The 26,888-nt window shown below is 42.7% G+C and overlaps 1 protein-coding gene across 1 annotated transcript in view; it reads left to right on the top strand.

Moving 5' to 3' along the window:
- The window catches only part of LOC125357771 (collagen alpha-1(XIX) chain-like), a 132,338-nt gene that overhangs the window by 82,643 nt on the left and 22,807 nt on the right, over window positions 1-26,888 (top strand). The window contains exons 13-14 of the mRNA XM_048354691.1: window positions 1,535-1,570; window positions 3,210-3,245. Of these exons, the coding sequence (XP_048210648.1) occupies window positions 1,535-1,570; window positions 3,210-3,245 (72 nt within the window). The remainder of the gene's footprint in view (window positions 1-1,534; window positions 1,571-3,209; window positions 3,246-26,888) is intronic.

Below are 26,888 nucleotides of genomic sequence, written 5' to 3'. Positions count from 1 at the left end.
ACAGGGACTCAGTGCTCACAGGGACTCAGTGCTCACAGGACTCAGTGCTCTCAGGGACTCAGTGCTCACAGGGACTCAGTGCTCACAGGACTCAGTGCTGACAGGACTCAGTGCTCACAGGACTCAGTGCTCACAGGACTCAGTGCTCTCAGGGACTCAGTGCTCACAGGACTCAGTGCTCACAGGATTCAGTGCTGACAGGGACTCAGTGCTGACAGGACTCAGTGCTCACAGGACTCAGTGCTCACAGGACTCAGTGCTGACAGGGACTCAGTGCTGACAGAACTCAGTGCTGACAGGGACTCAGTGCTGACAGGACTCCATAGACATGGACTCAGTGCTGACAGGGACTCAGTGCTGACAGAACTCAGTGCTCACAGGGACTCAGTGCTCACAGGACTCAGTGCTCACAGGGACTCAGTGCTCACAGGACTCAGTGCTCTCAAGGATTCAGTGCTGACAGGACTCATTACTCACCGGGACTCAGTGCTCACAGGGACTCAGTGCTCACAGGACTCAGTGCTGACAGACTCAGTACTCACAGGGACTCAGTATTCAGCGGTACTCAGTACTCAGAGGACTCAGTATTCACAGGATCTCTGTTCACGACTCTGTATTCTCAATCAGTTCAGAAATAGATTGGTTTCTCCATGGGAGCTGTCAGAGGCCCAAGACCCTGTTCATTATGAGGCTTGGGTCACTCTTCATTCCGTTCTTGTTCTGTGTTATTCTTTCCTGTTGGCTGCACAGTCAGGATGTGTCTGACTGACTCTGTCTGTACTGACAATGGATTCATCTGCAGACAGAGCTCGCCTCCTGCTTGGTGTTCTGAAAGCTGTGACTAAACACCTATGAAACAAGCACCCAATGGTCCAGAGGACTTGGAAAATACTCACTTGATATTCTGTCTGCATTTCATGTGCATTTCTTGGATAGCCACTACAAATCCAGGCCTGAAAAGATATGAATTACAAAACTAAAACATACTTTAAAACAGGAAAGGTACTATGTTTCAGCACTCACATGGAAGCTATTTTTCTCCTACCTTCTTGAATAATAGGAAAAGAATGTGTCTTCCATGCCATCTCCACACAACTACGTTTCTTGATAAAAAATATCAAAATGCTTTTGATTAACTCTTGATATTTTTTGGCAAGCTTTATAAAGGCCAAATCAATTACCAATCAGAGGTATTTACAACATCCACAAATTTCATCCAAAGTGGATACATAAAGCTTATATAAATCTAAATGCTGCCCTCCCAGATGGTAAATTAATGTGATTTCAGCAGGAAGCAAAGCTGTACAAGTATGTGTTAGTGAGGATTGTGCTGATTTACTCTATCTGCACCCTGCACAGATGTTGCTTGTGTTTTGAGAGCCAGTCGTCTTTAGTTCCCTTCAAACAACAAAGGGAGAAGAAAGGGATATGAGGGTTCAGTCAGTCAGGGTGCATTTGTAGCTAGTGGCTTGCTCGAAAGCAGAGGGTGTGGGACATGCATGTGGAGGTGATAATGGCTGTGTTCTTTGTGCAGGGTTGGAAAGGCCCAGCTGGACCCAAAGGAGAAAAGGTACCCTGTCGGTGTTCTGTCTTCCCACAATGGGCCAGCCTCTCCGGGCCCCGGGACGTTATTATGGATCTAATTGTCAAAAAAAACATTGTAAAATGAGCTGGGCACCAGCGTCTCTCTCTTGTAATTCTGGCTACTCTAGAGGCCGAGATCTGAGGATTAGAGTTCAGATCTAACTGAAGAAGGCAAATCTGAGAGACTCTTATAGCCAATTGACCATCAAAAAGCCAGAAGTGGAGCTGTAGCTCAAGTGGTAGAGCACCAGCATTGAGTAAAAGAATCTAAGGGACAGTGCTTGGCCTTGAATTCAAGCCTCAGAACTGGCACAATTTTTTTTAATGGATCAAAGCCTGTTCTGTTGAACGCATCAGAACAATGTTTTTTGTCTAATTAGTCTGATAGCTGTAGATACAAGTTGACATTAGCATCTGTAAGATTTCCCCTTGCCTGATCTCACCCTTGCCTGACTGGGAGGAATTCAGCCCCCAACTTAGCAAAGGTGTGGGGGGAGGGGACTCCGCCAACACCACCACACAGCCAGCCTCCTGGCCCGGCAGGGGTGCAGGGAGGGGCTGCCTTGGTGTCTCTGCCTTGGTGAGCGTGCTCTGTCTCCTGGCACTCCTTGGCAGTGCCCATGGAGATAACGAAGGCATAGCAAAAGCCAGGGCTGTGCGGACAACATCATGAGATGATCTCACGCCTAGGAAAATTGTGTGCACTGTGATTTTCACACTGTGTTGTGCTCCATTCGCAGCACACGTACCAATTCTTGTCTGTCTTCAACATTTATCTCTCCATTAAAGAGATAATACAAATTGGCCCTTTAGTGACTGAGTTCAGCTACACCATTGTTCCTTTATCAACGCTTGGTTATTTTAATTTCATTGTTCCACAAGTAACACATACACAGTGCTAATCTTAACTTCACCGATAGCTAACGGGTAGGAACAGAGAAAACACTAAAGGCAGCATGGCCATGCCATCCACCTGGACGTCCACACGCCCCGCGTGGCGTGGAGGCAGCCAGAGCAGGCCCTGGCCACAGGGGCAGGCGTGGCGCAACTTCCATGAAGCCCACGGGGGGCACAAAGCGAAACCTGACAGGAGCTCTTTTTGGAAGTTTGAGCATTCGGCATCTACAGCTGGATATTTGTATTCATACAGACCAGCAGAGCGATGGTGGCCTCTGAGAATACGTAAACACAGGCAAAGCTCCTCCCCTCCCACTGGTGGCCGCGCAGGGCCAGCTTTGCAGGCCCCCGGCTGGAGGCAACCCTGGGCAGACCCACTTCTTATGCCTGCCGGGCCTCACACCAACGCCACGCTTCCCAGCTGCCACCTTGGCAAGTAACCCTATTTGAGAAGAAATTATTTCTGCTAATTTTGGATGACTAGCCAAAAGAATAGGAAATTAGACAATTTTAGATTTTCAAAACAAGTTCTCTTGTTGAAAAATGTGCATTTTTCTATTATTAGCACTAAAGGAAACAGAATAAAGTTTTCACTGTGCCCAGACTTAAGATAAATTCTGTTCAGACGTCCTCCAAACTTTATTAACATTGTTCCTATAGACCCCAAAACTTACAGATAATGCAAAGAGAGACTCCTGAAAATGGTAACTTTTTTCTTCTTCCTTTAGGGTGACATGGGACCCCCAGGACTCCCAGCCTTAACTGTAAGTAGTTCTGGAATAGAAATTCAAAATTGAAATCTGTTACCCTATTTTCTATTCGTCCTTTACAATGGCTGGACCAGGACTTAAATTGTACAGAATTTCAGGCTCACTGGTCAAGAGGCTGAGATCTGAAGATCACAAGTCGAAGTTGTCAGTCCAGGCAGAAAAAATGCAAGTCCTCCTTATCTCTCGCCTAAAAACGTTAGAGGCTGGGGTGTGGCCTATGTGGTAGAGGACCAACCTTGACTGAAAAACTTAGCAAGAGTGTGAGGCCCTGTGCTCAAGCTCTAGGTCCAGAAGATACCACACACGTGTGCATACACACACATACGTGTGCATGCACACACACCCACAGAATTGAAAATGACCAGCATGCACACAGCCCCCGCTTCCTGTCAGAGGCAGAGCCTGCCCACAGCTGTGAAGTCCTGCACTCTCATTCTAGAATTTGCCACAGCCTTCTGCCATGGGGACCTCTCTGAGCAACCTCCTCTGTCCTTCATGGGGGTCATCATTGTGCCCCTTCAGAGTTCGATTACACAGCCTTTTCAGTCAGAAGCAGATTACAAATTAGTGAAAGAAGTTTTATTTACTGAAAAACTGTAAGCTAGACAGAGTAAGAACTGCTATGCTCACCTTACTAAGACACGCTTCTGCATTCCCAGAACTAGTCCAAGTCCCTTGCTGATTTCCTTTGACTCATAAATGATAAAATGTCAATGTTTCCATAATCAATTTATGAGAAAAGTTCATAATGTGCATGCAATGGGATTATTCCCAGTTAAACAGTTCATCATTTATTAAGCACTTAATCATGAATATACACTGGTTTTGTATTTAGATACAATTTTGTCTTACAGATTTTCTTCATAGACCATGAAAGATTCTCATTGACTTAAAATTTTAGTCTAGGATTCTAAGCTTAATAGAAAAGAGGAAAGCTTTTTTTTTTTTAAAGATCATTTGTAGCCTGAGGCCTCTACAGTTTTACCCAAGGACATCAATTAAACATTAAATCCTTAGTCTTTGAAGGCTGATGGCGATGGTGGCAGTCAGACATCGTACAGCTCTCACTAGCAGCCCAAGTGTCCCTGGACAGGAACTGCACAGGTGGTGTGCACAGGAAAGCCAATGTCAGCGGAATGGAACTTGGTGCTTCTAATATTTATTTTCAAGGTGGAATGTAACTATTTTAGGGGAAGTTCTGTCTGCATACTATTGCATTTGTTATGATTGTGGGATTCTAAAAAGTAATGTGGTACGAATCAGGGTCAAGACAGCCCATTTGAACCTGCTTTTCCTCAGCTGAGTTATTTGTGGCTCCAGTTCACTTTTACTTTGATTTGCTACTCATTCTCAACTCTTGTTTGAAGATCAAGACACAACCCACATCTATCATTTCACCTGAAATGTATTTCTAGCCTCTTCATCAGAACATTTTATTGGACTCTGTCTCCTTTGTGAGTCTTCCAAAGCAATAGATTTCATTCTGCCAAGGAACCCGTTAGCCTAGCCTCTATTATTCCCTCAGCTGGATGTGCTGAGAGAGTACACCCTAATTTGTATACTCATCTAAAGATACAGCAAGACAAAAATACTACAAAGGGTTCTATTCTACAAAGTAAAATACTAATATTATTTGTACATTATTATTTTATATGCTTGCCATTATTTCCTTTATTAATGTTGATGAGCAACTGTTGCCTACAAAATAGACAGCACGCATACCAATCTACCATACATTGAATATTTAACTGATCTTATAATGCAGGTTCGTATATTATTCATACAGGATAATATATATATATATACATATATATATATATATTCCCGAAATGCAAAAGCAAGGCTTTATTCAGGCAAGCTGCAGCTTGGGCCTCATCCTACCCACCGACACAGCGGAGGTTAGGAGGAAGCCCTGAGCTGCAGTTGCACAGGGCTTATAAAGGCAAAAAGCAAAGTTACAGCCATCAAGTGTTCAAGCAAGACAAAAAACAGTTACAGCCATCAGGTGTTCAAGCAAGACAAAAAACAAAGTTATACCAATCAGGTGTTCAAGCAAGCAAGATTAGGACACGGATACAAATCTGATTGGCTCAGGGCTCGAGACATTCAGGCGGCGGTTAGAGTTAAGCATTCCCAGAGGTTAGAGTTCTTGACCGGCTGGGCCCTAATAAGCTTGCCCTGGGTTTGCTCATAGTTTAAACAGACAACAAAACGGGGGCTGCCTGAAAATGAGGTTTACTTTAACTCTTCATTCCCCCCTTCACATGGTGTATACCAGGTGCAGAAACAAGGACAGTCGAGTTACAAATGTGACCCATTCAAGTTAGGCTTCCTCCTTTTCTCTCACATCAAATCACCAAGTAGTTTTGACCTCATAACCTGAAAAGAAAATAAGCCAGATACTGGTGGCTCATCCTGTAATCCTAGTGACTCAAGAAGTTAAGATCTGGGGGATCTTGGTTCCAAGTCAGCCCAAGTAAAAAAGTTTGAGAGACTAAACTCCAATGGAGATGCACATGCTAGACGAGCGGATGTGACTCACAGCCAGAGGTGAGCAAGAAAGCTGACCGAGAGCTCAAGGTCCTCGGTTCAAGCCCTGTGCTGATCAGCTTTAAGCTCTGGAACCAGGACTCCAGATACACAGCACTACGTCTCAGGATAATATATTTTTAATGGAGGTGATTGATAAGTCTTCCGGGAAGCCCAAATGACACGAGACTGTTGAGTTAAGTGAGACGTGGATTTACAAGAGTTGATCAACTTAAGAGTTCATCCGTAATGGCAGATTTGGAAAATGCAGGTATTGGGACTCTCACCCCAGACATTCTACATCAGTGGATCTGATTGGGGACCCACTAAAAGCTCCCAGGTCAGTCTAAACGTGCAGCCCAGGCTGAGAGCCATTGCTGCGGGCCACAAAGGGAGCCCATTCCCCAGGGATTCACAGTGTCCATAGAATGCGGGGGAAGACTGGTTTTCATCTGAAAACCAGGTACTGTGCAGGAGTGGGACCCTGCTCCTTCCATCTCTTTTCATCAGGGAGGGAACTGGCGGGCCGTGGGGACCAGCTGGGAATGCGCCCTCCATGGGTGACAGCCCACCGGCCAGCCACTGCCCCTGTAGCCCCCCGGTGCCTTAGTGCTCTGCTAAGCTTGGGCGCAGGAGCCCCTGGGGCTGCGTCAGAGATGAAGGCTTCCCTCTCTAAGTCTGGGTGAGGCCTGAAATGTGAACCTTTCGCAAGTCCCGGGGGCTGCAGGTGCTGCTGCTACCTTCATCAAACTCGGAGTCACCAGTCAGAAGCTTCTCTCTGAGCTGACATCATCTGAGGAGCTCACAAAAATTGAATTTCCATGCTGCACAAGATACGGTCAAGCCAAGACACTGTCCTACCCATCATTTAAATTTTTTATCTGGTAATTGCTGTGTTGCACAGCCACATTTAAACAAATGTTTCTTGTTCAACTCTTTATCTACCATCTATATCTATCTACCTATCTATCTATCTATCTATCTATCTATCTATCTATCTATCTATCTATCTTTTGCCTACCTATTTTTTTGTGTGCCAGGACTAAGGCTTGAACTCAGGGCACTGCTTGGCAGTTCTGCTCAAGCTGGAAGTGCTCTACCACCTGAGTCATGCTTCCCCTTCCAGATTTTTTCCAGTTAATTGGAGATAAGAGTCACTCCGATTTGACAAGCTGGCTCTGCACTTTGATCCTCAGATCTCAGCTGCCTGTAACGAGGATTACAAGCCAGAGCCACCAGAGCCAGGACCCACTTTCAACTCTCGAGCAAACACTGGAATTACTGTTGAGCCTGTGTTTGTGTCAGAAGTGCCCAGCCTGCTAACATTTTTTTTTTGGGGGGGAGGGCGGTGGTGAGAGGCCAAGTTGCTAGAGATTACTGACACGTGGCCCTGATTATCTCACTACAGAAAACAAGCTTCCATCTCCACTAGCAAGTCCAAAAGTGGCTTTTTTTTTTTCTTTTTGGTAAGACCACAGCATTGGCAGCTGTAGGACATAGAAAATGCCTGATAGCCAGAATGTAGACGCTGTCCAAATAAAGGCAGGGAAAAGGGGAAACCCTTCCCACTTAGTTGGACATTCTTATTTTCTCTAGTTTTATTTCGTATGAAACTTTGGTTCACCAGAAATGAAGAGAGCCTGTCACTGGTGGCTCACACCTGTAACTCTGGCTGTCAGGGTGGGATCGGAAGATCCCGGTTGGAAGCCAGCTTGGGCATAACCAGCCAAAAGCAGCAGGAGGGTGCCTGACTCAGGTGGCAGAGCACCAGCCATGGGTGAAAAAGCCAAGCAGGAGCCGGAGGCCGTTAGTGCCATCCGCAGGACCAGCTTAGAATAATTCAGTCTAATATAAAAGTGTCAGTCTTCTTAAATTTTACTTTAGTTTTTTTAAACAAGACACTTGTCTTTTTGGACACACCTCCCTGGACTGCGTTTGCATCCCAAGTCTGCCCTCCCCACTTCTTCCTTTTGGCTCTAATTCCTCACGAATGCTCTCTTTGTTGGTGTCTCTTCTGCACTGAGCTCCTGGCTTCATTCTTAGTTGTGCGCATACAATCTGGGATCCCTGTGCAGCCGTGTCTGGTAGCTGGCAGGTTCTCTGCACACGGTGGAAGGGCTCCGTGGCAGTACCCACCTGCCTGGCTGGGGGCTGCGCCTGGCATGGGAGCCCACTGCCCCGGCACAGTCCCCACTCTCTGTGTCTCAAGGAGGAAGGGAGTTGAGGAGTAGGAGAAGCCACGTTGCGAGGAAGTGCGGAACAGAGGAGAGGTGGGAAATGGAGCTCAGAAGCCTGGAGGCCTTTGCACTCTTTGCAGCTTTTCCCGTCTGCCAAACGCCTGCTGCCCCCACCCCACCTCCCACCCCAGGGCCCAGCCTGGTGTCCCTGTGTGCCTGACCTGCTGCAGGCGCATGGACAGCAGCTCATGCACAGGAGCCTCTGAGAAAATCCCCGCAGGCCTGCAGGCCCCACCTCTCCCCGGCACACATGCAACGTCGCGCATACAGCGACCACAAATCTCCCCTACAAACCACCCTTCAGAGACATGTAGCTTCCTTCCTTCAGCTCAGGAGAAAAATGCATGTATTCTCACCCCTGTCGGCCCATTTCTACACCCCCGGCCGGGGCTGCCTTCAGCCAGCACCACAGGCTGGAACAGGCATTCAGTCCAGTCACAGTGCTTTCTTTCCAGAAGCCTCTTTTTTAGAAGATACCAAATTCACTAGTTCGGTACGAAATGTACTGCTGTACACGCAGCAAGCTGTTTTATAAGCTTACAAAAAACCTAATTTTAAAGTTCTAAAGTTAAAATATCTAACATTGATCTACCTGGTTTGATTCTACACCAATCGTAACCATTTAAAAGTAGCTCAACATATTGCCAGACCCTAATAATAGTAGTAATGGATAGTGGCTCCTCTGTGGCTGGGGACCGACCTAAATCCACCAGCCATGCCCCTTCCCAAGAGCGAGCATGCCAGTGCTCACCTGAAGCATCCTGTAGGTAACCCCAGGAGACCTGGGATAATTGTTACCTCTTCATGCGTGAGGAAATCTAGGGATAGAAAGTTTACATCATTTACCCAGGGTTAGAGAGAGAGCAACTGAGTTTATATTCCAATTGTCATCTGACTGGCCCTACAACTAAAGATGTTTGCTTTTCTTTCATGGCACTAGAGTTTAAGCTCAGGGCCTTGCACTTGATAAACTGGTGCTCTACCAGTGCTCTACATGAGCCATGCCTCCAGCCTTGCTTTTTGTTGATTATTTTGGACAGCAAGTCTAGTGAACTTTTCAGCACTTGCCAGCCTTGAGCTGTGTGATCTTAAGTAAAGAAGGTAGTGATACTGATCTTTTCTCATTTGAGTGCTGTGAAGTTTTATTTTAAGCCTGAGTTGCTTTATTTTGTTTGTCTTCTTTTGTGGGCAAAGAACTTTTCTGTTTCTGTTTGTCAGGAGTTTTATCAAGACTAGATGTTGAGATTTTTGTATTCTTGTGATGTTTGTACCAAAGCATTCACATTCTTTCTTCTTCAGTGCCTTCCTGGGTCCCGAGTTGTGGTATTCAGTGTGCTGGCATGGGCTGGCAACTTTATGTTTTTGACTGTGAATCCTGCTGACTGGGGATAAATTCTACTTGGTCACGAGGAACACTTTTACCACACGCTGCTCAGACTGGTTCTCTTGTGCCTCTTCCTGCTTCTAGGAACTCTGATAAGATGGCAGCAGTCATTAACTGATTGTTCCCTGTAAGCAATAGGTCGTTCTTCCTAGGCAGCTTTCAGTGTTTGGGGGGGGGGGGGGTGTGAGCGCCTGCCTGCGTGCTGGTACTGCCACTTGCACTTAGGACCAGGATACTGTTCCCTAACTTTTTAACTGTCCTTTAACTTTTCAAGGCTGGCACTCTATCAATTGAGCTCCACTCATAACTTTTGGGTAGTTAACTGGAGGTAAGAATCTCCCAGACTTTTCTTCCCAGGCTGGCTTAGAACTAGGATCCTCAGGTCTCAGCCTCCTGAGTAGCTAGGATTACAGGCCACTGGAATCCATCATGATCAGCTCCCTCACTTTACCCACACAGTCTTGGCGTGTGCCAGGAACTGGACCAAGCTCTGGGACACAGAAATAAGCCATCCTCTGTAACTGACTTAAGCAAGCAGTGAGTTAATCTTGATCATCTTAAAAACAGATTATTCACAATTAGTATGTAAGCAGTCTACAACTCCATGTATGTTGACTACTCAAACATGTAGTTGTTTTCAAGAAAACCATCCTCCTGGACTTCTATTTTTCAACAGTTGTTTCCATTAGGGTCATAGAATTAACCAACAAATAATCCTTTTTTAAGATTCCTAAGGAACCCATTGCCAGTTCTCTTAAGGTAGCTTAAATAGAGAAGTTCATGATAATTCCTGTTTTTATCCTGTCTATAATAAACTATGCAATGAGTTGTACATAGGTAAAAGTGCATACTATATATTATGAATATTTATTAGAACATGTAAATACATCTTGTACCATGGTAATCAGTAGACAATTCGATCTAACATAATTTCAAATCTTCACATATCAATGTCTGAGTTATTCATATATTCTGTCTGTGAGTTGCCTAAATTAAAATCAATACTAGTACTCCTAAAAAGTTGCTCAATTCATATTTAAGTTTTTAACCTTCTGCAATGAGTGATCCAACTATATATCGGCATTTGGGTACCTGTGGACCAACAGGAAAACCAACAGTTGTTACACTTTGTAAAATCAGCATTTTTCTTTATTTGTGAATAAAAGACTTAGGTAAGTGTGTTGATTAAAATAGGGGCTGCTCCTCTAAACTAAAGTTATTTTTACCTTCACCATAAGGAAATATAGGCAAGTTGGTACTTGTAGCCTTAGAAGATTCATGCTTACTCCTCAGAGGAGAGTTATGTTTTAGAAAATCTCACAGTCAGCTCATTCAACTTGGCTGTGATTTATTTATTTTTCATTAGATGAATGATTTGAGAATAGCTCCCTTTGCTCTTCTTTTTACAGTTTGCTTCTGTTTCAAAAGGCGTTTCAAATTTTCGTCCAATGTCTAAATTATACATTTTAAACCAGAGGAGTGTACTTACTTTCCTGAAAGTGAGATGCATGGGCATTGTGGGACATTGAGGACGTGGTTATTTTATTTTGTGTTGATATTCTCAGCAGCCAGGAAAATAAAATGTATCTCAAATGTCATTTGAAAATTACAAAAAGGGTAAACCTTTAAAAAAAAATTACTTGGACCAAAGCATGTATTTATATAAGCCATAAAGCTCATTAAAATTAGTTTAAATCCATTTTTACTAATCTTTGTGGTAGAGCTTTATAGTAATCTATAAAGTCCGCCCCCCCGGGCAATTTTCTAACAAGGATTCGAATTATACCTAAGCCAGTTAACTTTCTATTCATCCTAACACACATACTACAACAGATACACCCAGAGCTCAGCCACCCAGGTTTGAACCTGTGTGCCTTACTTTGTTTCATGATCTCAAAATGCAGCAATAATGTCACCTGCTATACAGTGTTGAAGTGATGACTAAGTAGTTAGCATGTGTAAAGGTTTTAGAGCAATGACTGCATTGGGTGCCAGTGGCTCACACCTGTAATCCTAGCTACTCAGGAGGCTCAGATCTGAAAGTCACAGTTTGAAGCCAGCACCAGCAGAAAAGCCCATGAGATTCTTATTGCCAATTAACCAACCAAAAGCTAGAAACAGAGCTGTAACCCAAGTGGGTAGAGCACCAGCCTTGAGCAAAAAAGCTTAGGGACAGCACCCAGGCCCTGAATATGAGCTCCAGTACAGGTGCAAAAATAAATAATAGAATAATTTTTCCCTTCTACAATTTTCCTAAAGCTAGCCCTGAAGATAAACGGTGAAGATGACCTATCTGACCCCAGTTCATTAACCTTCCTCCAGTATATTCTGTATGTACTTCCAAAGGTATCTTCAAATAAGATGCATAGGATATGCTTCGTCTTCCTCATGATTTCAACCAAACAGAGCCTCTGTTGTTGTCTTTTTAATTTTATTTTATTGTCAAGGTGATGTGCAGAGGGGTTACCGTTCTGCAGAACGTGTCACTAAGTTAATAAACTGAAATGGGACGCGGGAGCTTCTGGGCACCTGTGTGCTGTGACAGCTCTCATGAACACTCTTCACACTGAATTGGAGTTCCGCTGACACAGCCTGAACGCTGAGAGTACACAGCTCCATAGTTTACAAGATTCTATTTGAAAGAGAGTTCTAGGAAGTATTTCTGTGATTTGTCTCCGGGCACAGATAGCTCACACCTGTAAACCTAGCTACTCGGAAATCTGAGATCTAAGGGGCACCATTCAAAGTCCAATCAGGCAGGAACATCCATGAGACTCTTATCTCCAATTAGCCAGAACAAAACCAGAAGTTGAGCTGTGGCTCATGGGGTAAAACATTGAGCAAAACAAAGTAAGGGTCAGCATCCAGGCCCTGAGTTCAAGCCCTAGTACTAGAACTTAATAAAAGAAAAAAAGAACTGGGTACTGGTGGCTCATGCCTGCAATCCGATCTACTAAGGAGGCTGAGATGTGAGGATCACAGTTTGAAGCCAACCTGGGCAGCAAACTCTGTGAGGCTCTTATCTCCAATTAACCACCCCCAAACCAGAAGTGATGCTGTGGCTCAAAGTGGTAGAGCACTAGCCTCAAGCACAGAAGCTCAGGGATAGCACCCAAGCCCTGAGTTCAAGCCCCATAACTGACCGGGGGTGGGGGGGACAGGAAACTGTTCTTTGACCTACAATATGGTATACATAAAAAATGAAGAGAGCTCTCAGATATTTTAGTTAAGTCTCAGGAACATTTTCAAGGATCATTATTTTACTAGTAATGAAGCTGCTAACATTTATTTTCCCACACAACGTGCACACAGAGCCAATAAATTCACACATCAGCTTTTTCATTAATATACAAATTACTGAAATTTACCATCAAGTCCATTTTTGATTCATAGGTGTTCTCCATGGTTTTACAACTCAAGAAGTAACTATTTGATGTTTCAGAAGCCACCATGAAATTTTTCTCAAGCACGGTGCAGCAGTAAGAAACTTGATTCAGTCTTCATAGCCCATCTCTTGACTCTGACATCAGTAAGCACAAATTGAGTCTAATGACAAGGCTGTGATTGAAAGTGAATCTCATGCCAAGTTCTGATGGGTCATGCCTGTAATTCTACCTACTCAGGAGGCTGAGATCTGAGGTTCACGGTTCAAAGTCAACCCAGCAGGAAAGTCCATAAGACTCTTACCTCCTGTTAATCACCAGAAAACCAAAAGGGAAGTGGTACCATGGCTCAAAACCTTGAGCAAAAGAGCTCAGGAACCCAAGCCCTGAGTGGAGCGCCAAGACTGACAAAAAAAAAAAAAAAAAGCATCTTACAAGATTAAAATAGCCAATCTCTGCACACACAGATTGGCAAATTATTGCAATGTAGGAATAGGTCCTGTTGGGACAATAATGACGTCATAGCATGTGCATTCTCTAGGACAAGTTGCCAGATAAGAAAAGTAAGGCACTCCTATTTCAAGTCTGAGTTTGTATCTGTATGCAGTAACATTGAAAATACGCTTGCCTGATTTAAGTTTTTGTTTTAAATTTTTAATTTAAAAATTCAATATATCAAAACTTAAGCAAAGTTAAAGATCAAATTATAAGACTGGGCACTTGCGCCTCACATCTGTAACTTTAGCTACTCAGAGGGCCAAAATTAGATAATTGTGTTTTGGATCCAACCTAGGTTGACAAATCCATAGGACACTTATCTCCAAGTAACCAGGGACATACTAGAGGTAGAGCCTGTGGCTAAAGTGGCAGAGTACCAGCCTTGAGTGAAAGCTCAGGGGCAGTAATCAGGACCTGAATTCAGGCCCTGGTACCAGAAAAAAAAAGACTAATTTGTTCATTGACCTGCAATAGAGTGTCCATGCATAACAAAGATAGCGCTTAGATTTATTTAAGTCTCAGGAACCTTTTTAAGGATAACTATTTTGTTAATAATAAATGCTGGTAGAGTGGCACCTGTGAGCCCACTGAATGCATGAAGCCCATAGTTTTAAAAATATAAATAAACATAAATGAGAGAGAAAAATTAAATGTTACTATAAAAGACTGAAAAGAAAAATGTATTTAGCTGCCCCTTGTGACTTATGCCTGTAATTCTACTTTAGAGGCTGAGATCTGGAGGACCACATTGCAAGGCCAAATTGGACAGAAAATGCATAATTGGAGATAATGAACTCAACTGAGTTAGCTTCAAATCATGATCCTCTGAACTCAGCCTCCTAAGTAGTAAATGTTTTTTATTCCTGTTTCTACTTACCTTTGTGTTTACCTCTCACCCTTTTCTAATCTTCTCACTGTCTCTTGTTTCCTGGTAGGAACTTGTGCCCTGTCCATGGTTTCTAGGTAAACTGAAAAAAAAAACAACTCTTTTTCAGATGTTTTGTGGCATCAGATTCTTATTTATCTTGTTTTCCTCAGTGGTGACAGTCTGTCCATCATTGCACCCTGGACCTCCTCATAGAGGGAAGCCGAAGGGAAGGACATTTTCTGTGCTGTCTTTCTGACTGGGCAGAACTTTCTTTACACCATCTCTGGGCTTCCTGATTGGCAGATACACTTTATGATCGGTGGCAACCTCGCTGCACTCTGATTGGGTAGAGCTACCATTATAGCATCTCTTCTGTGCCTCCTGATTAATGGATACACTTTTGGATCCGTGGGGTCATCTCTCTGATTGGATAGGACTATCATTACATTGTCTCCTCTGTGCCTTCTGATTGGTGGATACAGTTTATGGTCAATGAGCCATCTCTTGATATATAGGGCTGAAGCATCTGAAATTTGGAGCCATCACAAAGTGTCTCACAAAAGGAAAGAAGGAAAGAAGTAGAGAGGAAGGGAGGGCAGAAGGGAGGGAGGGAGGGTGGGAGGGAGGAAGGGAAGGGAAGAAAGATAGCAAGAAGGAAAGAGAAGGAAGGAAGAAGAGAAAGAAAGAAACAAACAAAAGAAGGAAGGAAGGAAGGAAGGAAGGAAGGAAGGAAGGAAGGAAGGAAGGAAGGAAGGAAGGAAGGAAGGAAGGAAGGAAGGAAGGAAGGATCCTGGCCCTGTCATGTATGCCCTCAGGTGAATCATTAAAACAAAGACCCATGTGGAGTTGACAGACCATGGCCTTCCCACTTTTGTCAACAGAACCTCAAATGAACTTGGAAATCAAACTTTTTCATTCAATAGGTTAGAGTCAAAATTACACCAATCTATACAGAGTTTGTCATAGCCAAGAATAATTACAAAAGTGAAATCACCAAAATATGAAGTGCTTATGATACATAAATGAGAGCAGATTAGAAATTACCAGATGTGAAACTATATTGTTTAAAGTAATATAAGCATTTAAAATAAGTTTATTGGTTCTATTTCTTACTAAGGATTTATATAGATACTTTAATTCTTTAGTTAGTGTTGTCTTTTATTTTTAAAAAGTAAATATTTAATACTTAATCCTTGCCAGTGTGAGATAAACCTGACAATGCAAACTGCATTTCTTCCTCTAACAAAGGGTCAATGTTTTCCAATGGAGACATGCCATCTATCTTGTAGTACTGCCCATAACAAGTAAAAATATCTTGAATTATTTTGGTACCAAGTGGACTCTGTGGATGAAGAATATAATTATCTAAATTGGATTTTCTGTAGTAATTTCAATTACTATATCGGGGCTGCAGGAATGCCAAGTGAAGTGCAAAGGATCAGAATCTTACCAGTCATCCATCTACATGCCTAGCAAATGCAAGACAGTGCTAGTTAATGTGCAGGGTGAAAAGGAATTGAGGATACATAAACCAAAGGATATGCAAGCCCAGCCAGTGGCTCATACCTCTACTCCTAGCTCAGGAAGCTGAGATCTGAAAACCACAATTCAAAGTTAACCTAAACAGACAGCCATTGGACTCTTCAATTAATCACCAAAAAACTGGAAGTAGAGGTGTGACTCAGGCAGTAGAGTACCTAAATTGAGCCAAGAACTCAAGTGAGAGCATGAGGCCCTAAGTTCAAGTTTCCCCTTAAATTAGATCATTCATTTTCAAAAGAATCAAGTACATATATGAAATTTTTGTTCTGATGCTCCCAACCTAATCAAATGTGTTTTTCTTGCTCTCAGTGGTTAAAACAAAACAAAAAAAAAAAAAAAAAAAAAACCACCACCACCGCCAAAGAAAAACCCTGTAAAGACAGATATACTCTCTCTCTGGTTGAGTTTTTTTGGTACATTTTATTTGTAAAACAGAAAATAGAAAATCTCATAGTAGCATTATACAAATTTATACTGATTCATCTTAATTTTACATTTCAAGTCTAGGAAGCATATTCTAAAGTAATAATTATTATACTTAAAATGCTCTTTCTGAGTAACACTTTGGGGAAATAGGTTTTGTATTGACTGCAGCATTCCTAGAGAGAGAGTACAAATAACAATTTAAAACAAAACTTTTCTGTTTTACTTTAGCTTCTTCCCTGGAATGAGAAGTTATGACTATACTTTGCATCTTATCAGAAATGAAAATGTTTCCAAATGCAATTTATCTACCTTATTAACTTTACTAAACTTCCTTGCTATATTTTTTAAACAATTCAAAATTCTGCTTGGAGCCATCAAATTCTAAGTAAATTTTCAGTTAAATATTTACATTGGTTTCCATGATGATAAACCCAACTTTTAAAAAATCAGCATATTATTCTCAGAGATCTATGTGAAATGTAACACATTATAGTAGCTATCGCTCAGTAGAACCTAAAATGGTTTAGATTGTTCACACTGCTTTTTTTGTATACTTTATGCTATGCTTGCCAAGACAGCCTTGTGAATTTTTATCACTTTTTTCTTGGCAGTTCTTGGATTTCAACTCAAGGTTGCAGCCTGCTGACCATTACTCTGTCACTTGAGCCATGCCTCCAGCTCTGCTTTTTGCTGGTAATTTTGCAGATGGGGTCTAGGAGAATATTCTGCCCTAGCTGGCTCTGAACCATGACTCTTCAAGACACAGCCTCCTGAGTAGCTAGGTTTACAGGCATGAGCCCCTAGTACTCAGATTCTTCATCAAGATTTTTAATATCCAGAATTAAAATGGAAAAATATTGAAGCCAGTATAAAGGTATACAGATGTTTAAGTCATGAAAATCCTGAGTATATTCTTAAGCTTCACAAAAGTGATAAATCAATAGGCTTTTAAAATTTAAGAAATAACCTAATTTACAGTTACTTTTATAGCACACTACATTTAAAAAGATAGGGACCCTTTGGCAAATTAAGCCAATAAGAAAATGCACAGATTATATATACGATATCATGCATACAAAGATACTCAAAAAAACTATTTTTTAGGGGAAAAAAAAGATTTCCAAGCATTGGTGGTCCATGCCTTTAGTCCTAGCTACTCACGAAGCGGAGATCTGAGGAGCGCAAGCCAGCCAAGGCACACAAATCTGGCACTCTTATGTCTGACTAACTAGCAAAAAGCTGGAAGTGGAGGTGTGGTTCAAATGGTACAACCTCAGCCTTAAGTGAAAAAGCCAGGAAAGAGCACAGGGCTCTGTGTTCAAGGCCTACTACAGGCACTGAGATGGGGAGAGGAGTAAAGGAGGGAGGGAGGAGGGAGGGAGGGAGGGAGGGAGGGAGGGAGCAAAGAAGAGAGACTGGATGAAGATAATATACGCCAAGCACTTACCTCAGTGGCTAAGCAGTGTTTCTTATAATGATGACTGTCCTTGGCCTTGTGATAAAGGTGAGGTGAGCCAAAACAGCTCTAAGGGCCTAAGGAAGCAGCTTTGCTTCCTCACTAGCACAAATAAGGGAGCCTGGGGGAAGGTGTTTCTCATCTGAGGAACTAAAATGGACAGGACAAGTGCAAGCGAGTTGCTATTGTGATTTTTGGATGTGGATTAGACTAGAATAATCCATAAGAATCTATTATGGTCAAAAAACACAGCTGTACATCAAATTCCGTTTTTTTCATTCTTTTTAATTTTTAATTGTTACTGTAAAGGTGATGTACAGGGGGGGCACAATTACATAAATCAGGTAAATACTACAGTTAATTTTAGACATAAAGTTCCCTTTCTTTAATGAAAGAATCATGCCTGACTGAAGCTATGTTTGGATCCATAACCGTTAATCTCAAGTAGCTCAATGCTTAACTAAACTGGAGTTGGTTTATTCTTCATTAGTAATAGACACATTGAACTGGTCTTGGGACTTGATAAATCTTGCTCCTCTCCTTGTTTCTGTTTCTCTAATAACTCATGCTTAACAAAATGTAGCTGGTGTGTACAATGGCCAGTTGATTCACAGTGTGAAGGAGCTCAATATTCTAGCTCTTCTCCACATTTCTCGGGAGTTGTGACTCAAACGGGAATTAGTGGGTTTCATTTACTCATTCATTAAGTATTGAACATCTACCATGTGTTCAGGACTTTCCTATACGTTGAGATAAAATGAACGAAAGCTAACTCCTGCTTTCATGAAACTCATTCTCTCCTGTACAAGGTAAACGTAATCAATCCTATAAATACTATTATTTTATTAAAAATTATGATAATGGATAAAAGAAGGGAAGGAAGGAGGGAAGGAAGGTAGAGAAGGGGAGGGGAGGGGAGGGGAGAAGAGGGGAGGAGAGGGGTGGGAAAACAGTCCAGTTTGCCAGAATGTTTGGAATAATAAAGTTTATGGTTATGAATGTTCACTCTGTAAGAGCAATTAAAGAGTGATTTCAAATAAATAGTCAAATAAATAATAAATAATCTTAGCAAAACAAGAATGAATCAAACCCAGACTTAATTGATAGACATAATGAAGACCAGTGAAGACTTTAATGAAATGAAACTAAAAAGAATAATACAAATGAACAGAGCTATTTCTTTGTAAAAATGTTATGGTCTTTGAGTAGTTGTACAAAGGAGTTGCCATTTGACAAAGCAATTTGTGAATATAGTGCATCTTGATCGTTGTCAAGATCTGCTAATCCATAGACAGACTAATCAAAGAAAGAGGATAAAGACCCAAGTTAATAAAATTAGACTTGGAAAGAGGGGAATTGCAAGATATCACTAGAGTCTAGCAGATGATTAAGGACTATTCCAAACCATTTTATTCTAATAAAGTAGAAAATCCAGAGCAAATGGGTAACTTTCTAGACACATAGGACCTGACAGAGTTGAAGTGCGGGGGTTGAGGGGCCCCCATGCCCAGCTGGGGGAAGGTCAGTCTGGGTAGACACTCCAGAAGGCCGCATCAGGTTCACCAGAATCTACCAGCAGAACCACCACGCAGTGCACAGTACCGTGTGGGGTTTGTACCTGGAGGGGCTGGGTCAGCACATGGACAGACGCCTGCGTGGGAGCCGCCTTGGTGCCCAGCGGCCATGAAAGGGAGAAGGAAATGCGGTGTGCATGCAGGAAGGGACATCACGCAGCCAAGGAGAGGAATCGGTCCATGACTCTCAGGAAAATGAATGGAACTGGAGAACATAAAGCAAGATAAGTGGGACTTAGGAAAACAAGTACGGCATGCTTTCTCTTACAGGTAGAATTTTGAAGGTCGTGGAGTTGGCTCCAGGATGTGTCCTGGTTGTGATCGGGTGGGTGGTGCTCACTGGAAGTGAGGCCCATACAGCAGGTTGCTAGGACCCCCGAGGGCAGTCACCTGAGGTGTGAGCAGCCTGCAGGGCGAGGTTCACACTCCAGAGGGAGAAGAGTTGGGACAGATGCTCAGCCCTGCGCATGGCTAATTCCCATGTGCTGCAGCATATGTATAGCTGTAGTCTGCATAGCAAGTCACAAATAAACCCACTGTTTGACCTTACTAAATGGAAAGAATAGTGACTTGACCTTCATAGTTGTACATAATGAATTACAAATTGCAATTTGTAATTACAATCCTCAAATTACAATTTCTCAGTTTGGGAAAACATTGTGTCTGCATCATTGATGGATCTGCTTTACTATCAATATTAAAATGCTTTTTCTTCATGAATGTGAACTGATGCTCAGTAAAGACAATTCAGAACTTTTGCATGGCTGGAGACGCTGCTGAGGCGGGCATGAGCCTCCCCGGAGCTGGTCCTGGGCTGTGCCCAGCCCCACAGCAGGACTGCAGGCCAGGTAGCCAGAGAGCAGCAGGTCCTGGAGGATTCTTGCAGCAGATGATTTCAGCAGGATTTTTTTTTAAAATTTCTAGTTTTTCATCCAATTCCTAGCTGGTCCTTCATTCAGCAAAAGTGATTGGGATTAATCCTGTGACCATGCAGAATGAATACCAGTTGGTTTATGCATGAAAATTAGTTCCATGACTTACCACTTAGACTTTACACACAAAAGGTCTTCACAAATGCATTGTGTGTGTGTATGTTGGTACTGAGGCTTGAATTCAGGCCTTGTGATCTTGCTTGAATTTTTCCCTCAAGGTTGACAGTCTTCCACTTGAGCCATACCTCCACTTCTGGCTTTTTGCTGGTTAATTCAAAATAACCTTTAGCCTGTCGAACACATTCCAAATAAGACTGAGCATTTTTGCATTATATTGACTTTTGCTAAATTTTTATCTGCTTTGGAACAACTTCACAGCACAGAAGCTCATGGAGTGTTTTACTGGATGATGACAGGACTAAAAATGGTGGGATAAAAAAAAATAGGCAGTTATGCCTGTAGTTAAAGAAATCACTTGGCAAGATGTATAATCAAGGAAAGTTGGCTAATTATACCAACTTTAGGATGGTAAGTGTGTGTGTTTATCAGAAAAACAAATGGGTAATTCCAAATACACCAAGTGTTAATTATAATACAATCACAGAGACTGGTACTTTTCATAAGAGTGACAGGTTCTTGGCTGCAGATGAAACTCTTCCTTCTTGCCCTTAGGAAAACGATGATCATTTTACCAATTGTCAAGCTAGCATGTGCCACTTCTGATGTTCATCCAAATGCTGACAGCTCTTTAAGTGTTTTTAAACATGAGTTACTAAAACACATACACATACACACACACACACACACACACACACACACACACACACACACACAAATGTCACCAGGGGAGGGGCTCAGTTCTGAGGATAGAGCACTAACGCGGTACCTGGGTTGGCCTCGCCAGCGCCAGCTCGCTTACCACTTGGGTTTAACCAGTGAATACTCTTTCTGAGGCAGGGGTACTTGTGTAATCTACTAACCTGTGTCCTCTCTTCCTCCTACGGTCCCGAGGGGCCCCCAGGCCCACAGGGCCCCCCTGGGAAAGAAGGTCAGAGGGTAAGTAAATGGAACAACTCATAAGCATGACTAACTACTCAGGACCTGCTTATTTCTGAATACTGAGAATTCAGTAAATAAAACCAAATCCTCCCTGTGCTTGAGCCAAGGACTCTCTGTCCTTGAACCAAGGCCCCTCTGTGCTTAACCAAGTCTTCCCTGTGCTCCTGCCAAGGCCTCGCCTGTGATTTAGGGAGCACTCCACCCAGGTCAGGTCCTCTCCGCACCACCTCCTGTGCTGTTGCTTCTTCAGTCTGAGAGTAGGAAGCAATCAGGGAGACTTGACCTAGATGTTCCTCAATCACAGCAGCGGTCATTTGGGCATTGTTCCGTCATCGTTTGTAAAGAACTTGATTCTGCTTTCCAGTGAAATAGCGCCTAGCTTTATGCCACTTTAGAATCTGATGATCTTACCTGCATCTTCATTCACTTAGTGGTGAACCTCGGCAGAGTGGAGCACTAACACTCAATGCCTGGCAGGAGAAGAGCTAGAAGACAGGGGATACGGAGACTGGAGGGCAGGCAGGTGCATACTGCTGAGATGTGGCAGAGTGGGACAGGCACTGCGTGGAGCCCAGCCATGTTTCTTCCTAAGACTCCAGCATCGCCAGTCACTGAGCATGTTCTAGAAACGAACGTGAATCATTTCAAAGAAACTCCCCTCTGGAGTCAGGCGCCAAGGGCTGACGCCTGTAATCCTGCAACCTATGGGCTGAGATCTGAAGATCACGGTTGGAAGAGAGCCCAGATAGAAAACTTTGTGAGACTCTGTCTCCAATTAACCCATAAAAAGCCAGAAGTGGAGGAGTTGTGGCTCAACTGGAAGCGCACAAGCCTCGTGTGGAAAAAGCTAAGAGACAGCACCTAGGCCCCTGTGCACATGCGTGTGCGCACACACACACACATACACACACACAGAGAAACAAATAACAATGGCCCAGCATGCCCTTCTTCCTGCTTGCCTATTTGGGAGGTCCCCAAAGCTGTATTCAACACAGCTGCTGAAGCAAGGGGCCAGGACAGGAAGGAGGGAGCCAGCCTCAGTGTTAATGCTGAGCAAATGTCCCCACACCCAGCAGCAGAGGCTGAGAACCCCTTGCACTTGCCTCCTGTGCTCTTCCTGGAGAGAACTATAAATCCAAGGGACAGATACTGGGGGGCCACTTCTCATGCAGTCTAAGTAAAATCAGATGGAAAACAGACAGAACAAGATGTAGCCCAGACTACGTGAGACCAGATGATGAGTGAAACAGCACTGCCAGAGAGGGCCAGTGCACTTGGGTACTGCGGTGGGACATGTCTACTGCAGGAGAGTCTATGCAACCAGGAAACACTCTCAGGGAGGAACAGGAAAACAGATTGTCAGCTATGGTTTGTCCCAGTGACTCTTATATAGAGAAACCACAATGTACTGAGGCTCAGACATTATTCAAATAGAAGACCAAATGTCACTATTTGTATTGGAACAATATAACTTTATAGATTGTTTCAATTAACAAAGCAGAAATGTTTCATAGTTTTCTCAAATAGGGCATGGATCTTCTTCATGTTAATTGACAGGAGAGCTGCCCCATGCTGGACAAGAAACTCAGAATTCCTGAGTGTCTTCAAGTGGGAGACCCCTGGTGTCTGGGGTCCGGAGAGGCTGAGCTTCTGAGGATGGAACAGAAACACCAAACTGCCACGTTTCACACAAACGGAGGCCTAGAAAATTAAATAGTTCTCTAAGGCTGCAAAGCTATTGCGGGTCTTTCCTCTATGTAATAAGAAAAATGATATGTTTTACATTCTTACACTAAAACTGGAGTTATTTATCCTTAAAATAGGAGACTATGGCAGGCATTCATGCTTATAAACTTAGCTACCCAGGAGGCTGAGGTCTGAACATCACAATTCAAAACTAGCCCAGGGGGAAAGTCCAGAATTGGAGACTCTTATCTCCAATCAACCAGAAAAATCCCAAAGGTGGAGGTATGGCTTAGATAGTAATCTTGAGCAAATAAGCTAAGGGACAGCACTCAGGCCCTGAGTTCAAGCCCTAGTCCTAGCGCGTGTGCACGTGCACGTGCGCGCACACACACACACACACACACAAAGGAAAACCAAAACAAACAAGATATCTGCTTTGAGGACACATGGACACTAATTTTGGGGGGAAAATAGGAATAAAAGTACATCGCAGGGCTGGGAATGTGGCTTAGAGGTACTTTCCTAGCATGCATGAAGCCCTGGGTTCGATTCCTCAGTACCACATAAACAGTAAAGGCTGGAAGTGGTGCTGTGGCTCAAGTGGTAGAGTGCTAGCCTTGAGCAAAACGAAGCCAGGGACAGTGCTCAGGCCCTGAGTCTAAGCCCCAGGAATGGCCAAAAAAAAAAAAAAGAAGAACATTGCAGATCCAGCAAAACATAATGTAAACGTGTGTGGGAATATAACAAGGGAATTCCTAACTACACAACCTGTGTGTGCCAAGCAAAAGCGGAATGCCTTTGTATATTGACCTTGTGCAAAAATAGTGCTTCAGAGGAGATATGCTTTATAAAATCCTCTGCTATTTGTAAGAAGCCATGCTTCGGGGAAAAAGGTTGGTCTTGGCTATCCAAAAAATAAAATGTGTAATTATTGGGGTTTTTCTTCCCTAAATGGCAAGCCCAAGTAAGAAAGGAAGAAAATAGAGAACAATATAGGACAGCAAACTAAAAGGAAATATAAATGTGCAAAGAACTGGAGAAGGAAGTGTCCCTTAGTGCTGAGAACTGGAGAAGGAAGTGTCCCTTAGTGCTGAGAACTGGAGAAGGAAGTGTCCCTTAGTGCTGAGAACTGGAGAAGGAAGTGTCCCTTAGTGCAAAGAACTGGAGAAGGAAGTGTCCCTTAGTGCTGAGAACTGGAGAAGGAAGTGTCCCTTCGTGCAGGGAATTGGAGAAGGAAGTGTCCCTTAGTGCTGAGAACTGGAGAAGGAAGTGTCCCTTCGTACAGGGAATTGGAGAAGGAAGTGTCCCTTAGCGTAAGCAGAGAGTTCTGATGATTTCTTCAGGCTTCCCGTGGAAATTTGGACATTTCGTTTTATCTCTCCTAGTTGTCTAGTTGTGCATCTTTTGTTGTTGTTGGTGGTGGTCATGGGGCTTGAACTCTCCACGTAGGCACTGTCCCTGAGCAGTCAGCTGAAGGCCAGTGCTCTACCACTTGAGCCACAGCACCACTTCTGGTCTTCTGAGGGTTCATTGGTGATAAGCATCTCGTGGGCTTTCCTGCCTGGGCTGGCTTTGGGCTGCAGTCCTCACCCCTCAGCCTCCTGACTAGCTAGGATGACAGTCTGAGCCACTGTCGCCTGGCTGTGCATCCTTTCTTTTGGAAATTTCCAGTGGAATTTTAGGAGAGCATTTCTGGCTCAGCTGATTGTTTGAATTCACTTATTTGGTTTTATAAATGTATTTTTCTAGAGTACAAATCTAAATTCTTAGAAAACTTTATTGATATAATAGAAGTCACATCACAGTAAAATACTGTTTAAATTAAATTGTTCTCCTCTTCATTGCTTTGGGCAATCTCACATTTTATATCTTCACACACATTCTATAAAATATCGTATTTTCTCAAGTGATATAAAATTTCTGACACAAGCTAACATACGTATGTTCCTGAATCTAGGAAGTTTCAGTGGGCTGGCTTTCCACAGAAGTGACTACCTAAATCCTGGGCCCCACACTCTGTGGGGCCGAGTGGGGTGAATTTCTTTGCAATTACTGCTATGGAGATAAAAATCTTTTCAAAGCAAAATGAGGATGACATAATATAACTAAGACAGAAGTTACACTTTTAATTTAATCTCCACCATGATACATTATTCCCTTCCATTTTAGATTCTGCCCGTTACCTAACTTGAGTATGTCGAATTTAGTTTTATTAGATAGTTTCTAATTTATAAAAAAACTGAAGCAAAATTTGAAAAAGAAATGGGTGAATTCCCCACAGCACTGCCAGCTAGGGCTTTCATTTTTAATTTCTTATTCGTAAGACTTAAAGCACTCCTAATTATCTTCTTCACACCCCATCTCCATGGACCATCTTTACATTTTTCTATTCAATTTCAAGTCTAATTACCTATAATGAGTCTTCTTACAACCAATTCCTTTGCCTTATTTTTCACCACATTATTTCTAACCATTAGAAATATGAACAAGTCTAAGATACTTTTTCAGATCCTATTATTCATGTTCACAGTTTAAGTTTGGTAGTTTTCCTTTGAAAACTCAAATTAGTACAGGCTTAGAAAAAAATAAGACTGAAAATTATTTTCCTTAGTAACCTGTATGGTCCTGTTTGTTTAAGAAATGTTATAATATCACTTTGTAGAGACAGCCGTGTGAGCTGAGCCACCAGAAGGACAGCAGAAAGGTGGGTGGGAAGGGAAGGGGCCACCCATGAGAACACTCCCTCATCCAAGCTCTGACTGAGGAGTTATTTCTCTTTCAGTCGTTAGTCCTTGGCTTCACTGACTCTAGGGAATCTCCATGCTGACTTCCAGAGTGGAAGTACTAGTTTACATTCCCACCTTGAGGGTGTCTTTTCCCCATCCTGAGTGTTTCTTGTTCACCCTAGCCAATGTTTGTTGTCGTGTGTTTTCTTTTCTTGAAAGCTGCCATTGACTGAGGTGTGATGAAATCTTAATGCAGTTCTGATTCACATTTCATTTACTACTAAGGATGTTGAGCATTTCTTCATGTACCTAGAACTGTCAGTTTAGTTTGCTTCCCTATTTACTAACTGGATTATTTATTCTATTGTTTGATTTTTGTGTTCTTTGCAATTCTGAATTGAATCTTTTATTTGTTGAATAGCTAATGAAGATTTTCTCACCTTCTGTGGGTTGTCTCTTGGGTTTAACCCTCATTTATGACAAAGCACATTTCACTGAAGTTTTTCACTTATCCTCACAGTAGATATAAGCTAATGGGAGACAGCCTTGGTAATAAATCCAAGGAAGTAAAGACCAAAATTACTGATTCTAGTTTGATGGGGAAATCTGATTGCTCCTATGCTGACTTCATTAATGCATGGAAACACATGAAATCATAGCATTTTGTTTGCAGTTGTGTTCTGAATAATAACACAAAAAGACCTTGAAAATTCAAGCAACATGTTTGCACAAAATTAAGGTAAGTTCAAAACCAAAAAAGATTTTTTTGTGTATGTGCTGGTACCAAGACTTAAACTCAGGACTTCATGTCTCTCTCATGTCCCTCTTAGCTTTTTCACTGAAAGCTAGCACAGCTCCACTTTGAACTTTTTGCTAGTTAATTGGAGAATAGTTTCACAGACTTTTCTGCCCAGGCTCAGATCTCTCAGCCTCCTGAGTACCTAGGATTACAGGTATGAGTTACCAGCACATATTTGTACAGAGATCTGGTTCCTTGATTTTTAAATTCATGACACAAAGCTCAGTTCTTCAGTTACAGAACCAAGCCCAAGCCATGATTGGGAATAAGTGTCACGTAGCTGGCCAGAGTCTACGCATAGCATGTAGCATTACTAATTATTATAATATGCGTACAATAATAACGTATAATATCTGAGCTCAATAAAACCTGCCAGTCCCCAAACCATGGGAAGACTTCGTGATTTTTAGACCCCTCGAGGCTTTGTGGATCTGTCACTCAGCACAGTGGTGCAGGTGTGCGGCCAGCCAACAGCTCCCGGGGAGATGAAATCCAGCCTGTGTCCTCCTCCCAAATGTGGTCAGCACAGGGCTGCGGT

The sequence above is a fragment of the Perognathus longimembris genome, chromosome 9 (genome assembly GCF_023159225.1).
Source record: "Perognathus longimembris pacificus isolate PPM17 chromosome 9, ASM2315922v1, whole genome shotgun sequence".
Classification (NCBI taxonomy): Eukaryota; Metazoa; Chordata; class Mammalia; order Rodentia; family Heteromyidae; genus Perognathus; species Perognathus longimembris.
This window is presented reverse-complemented; position numbering and strand designations above follow the sequence as displayed.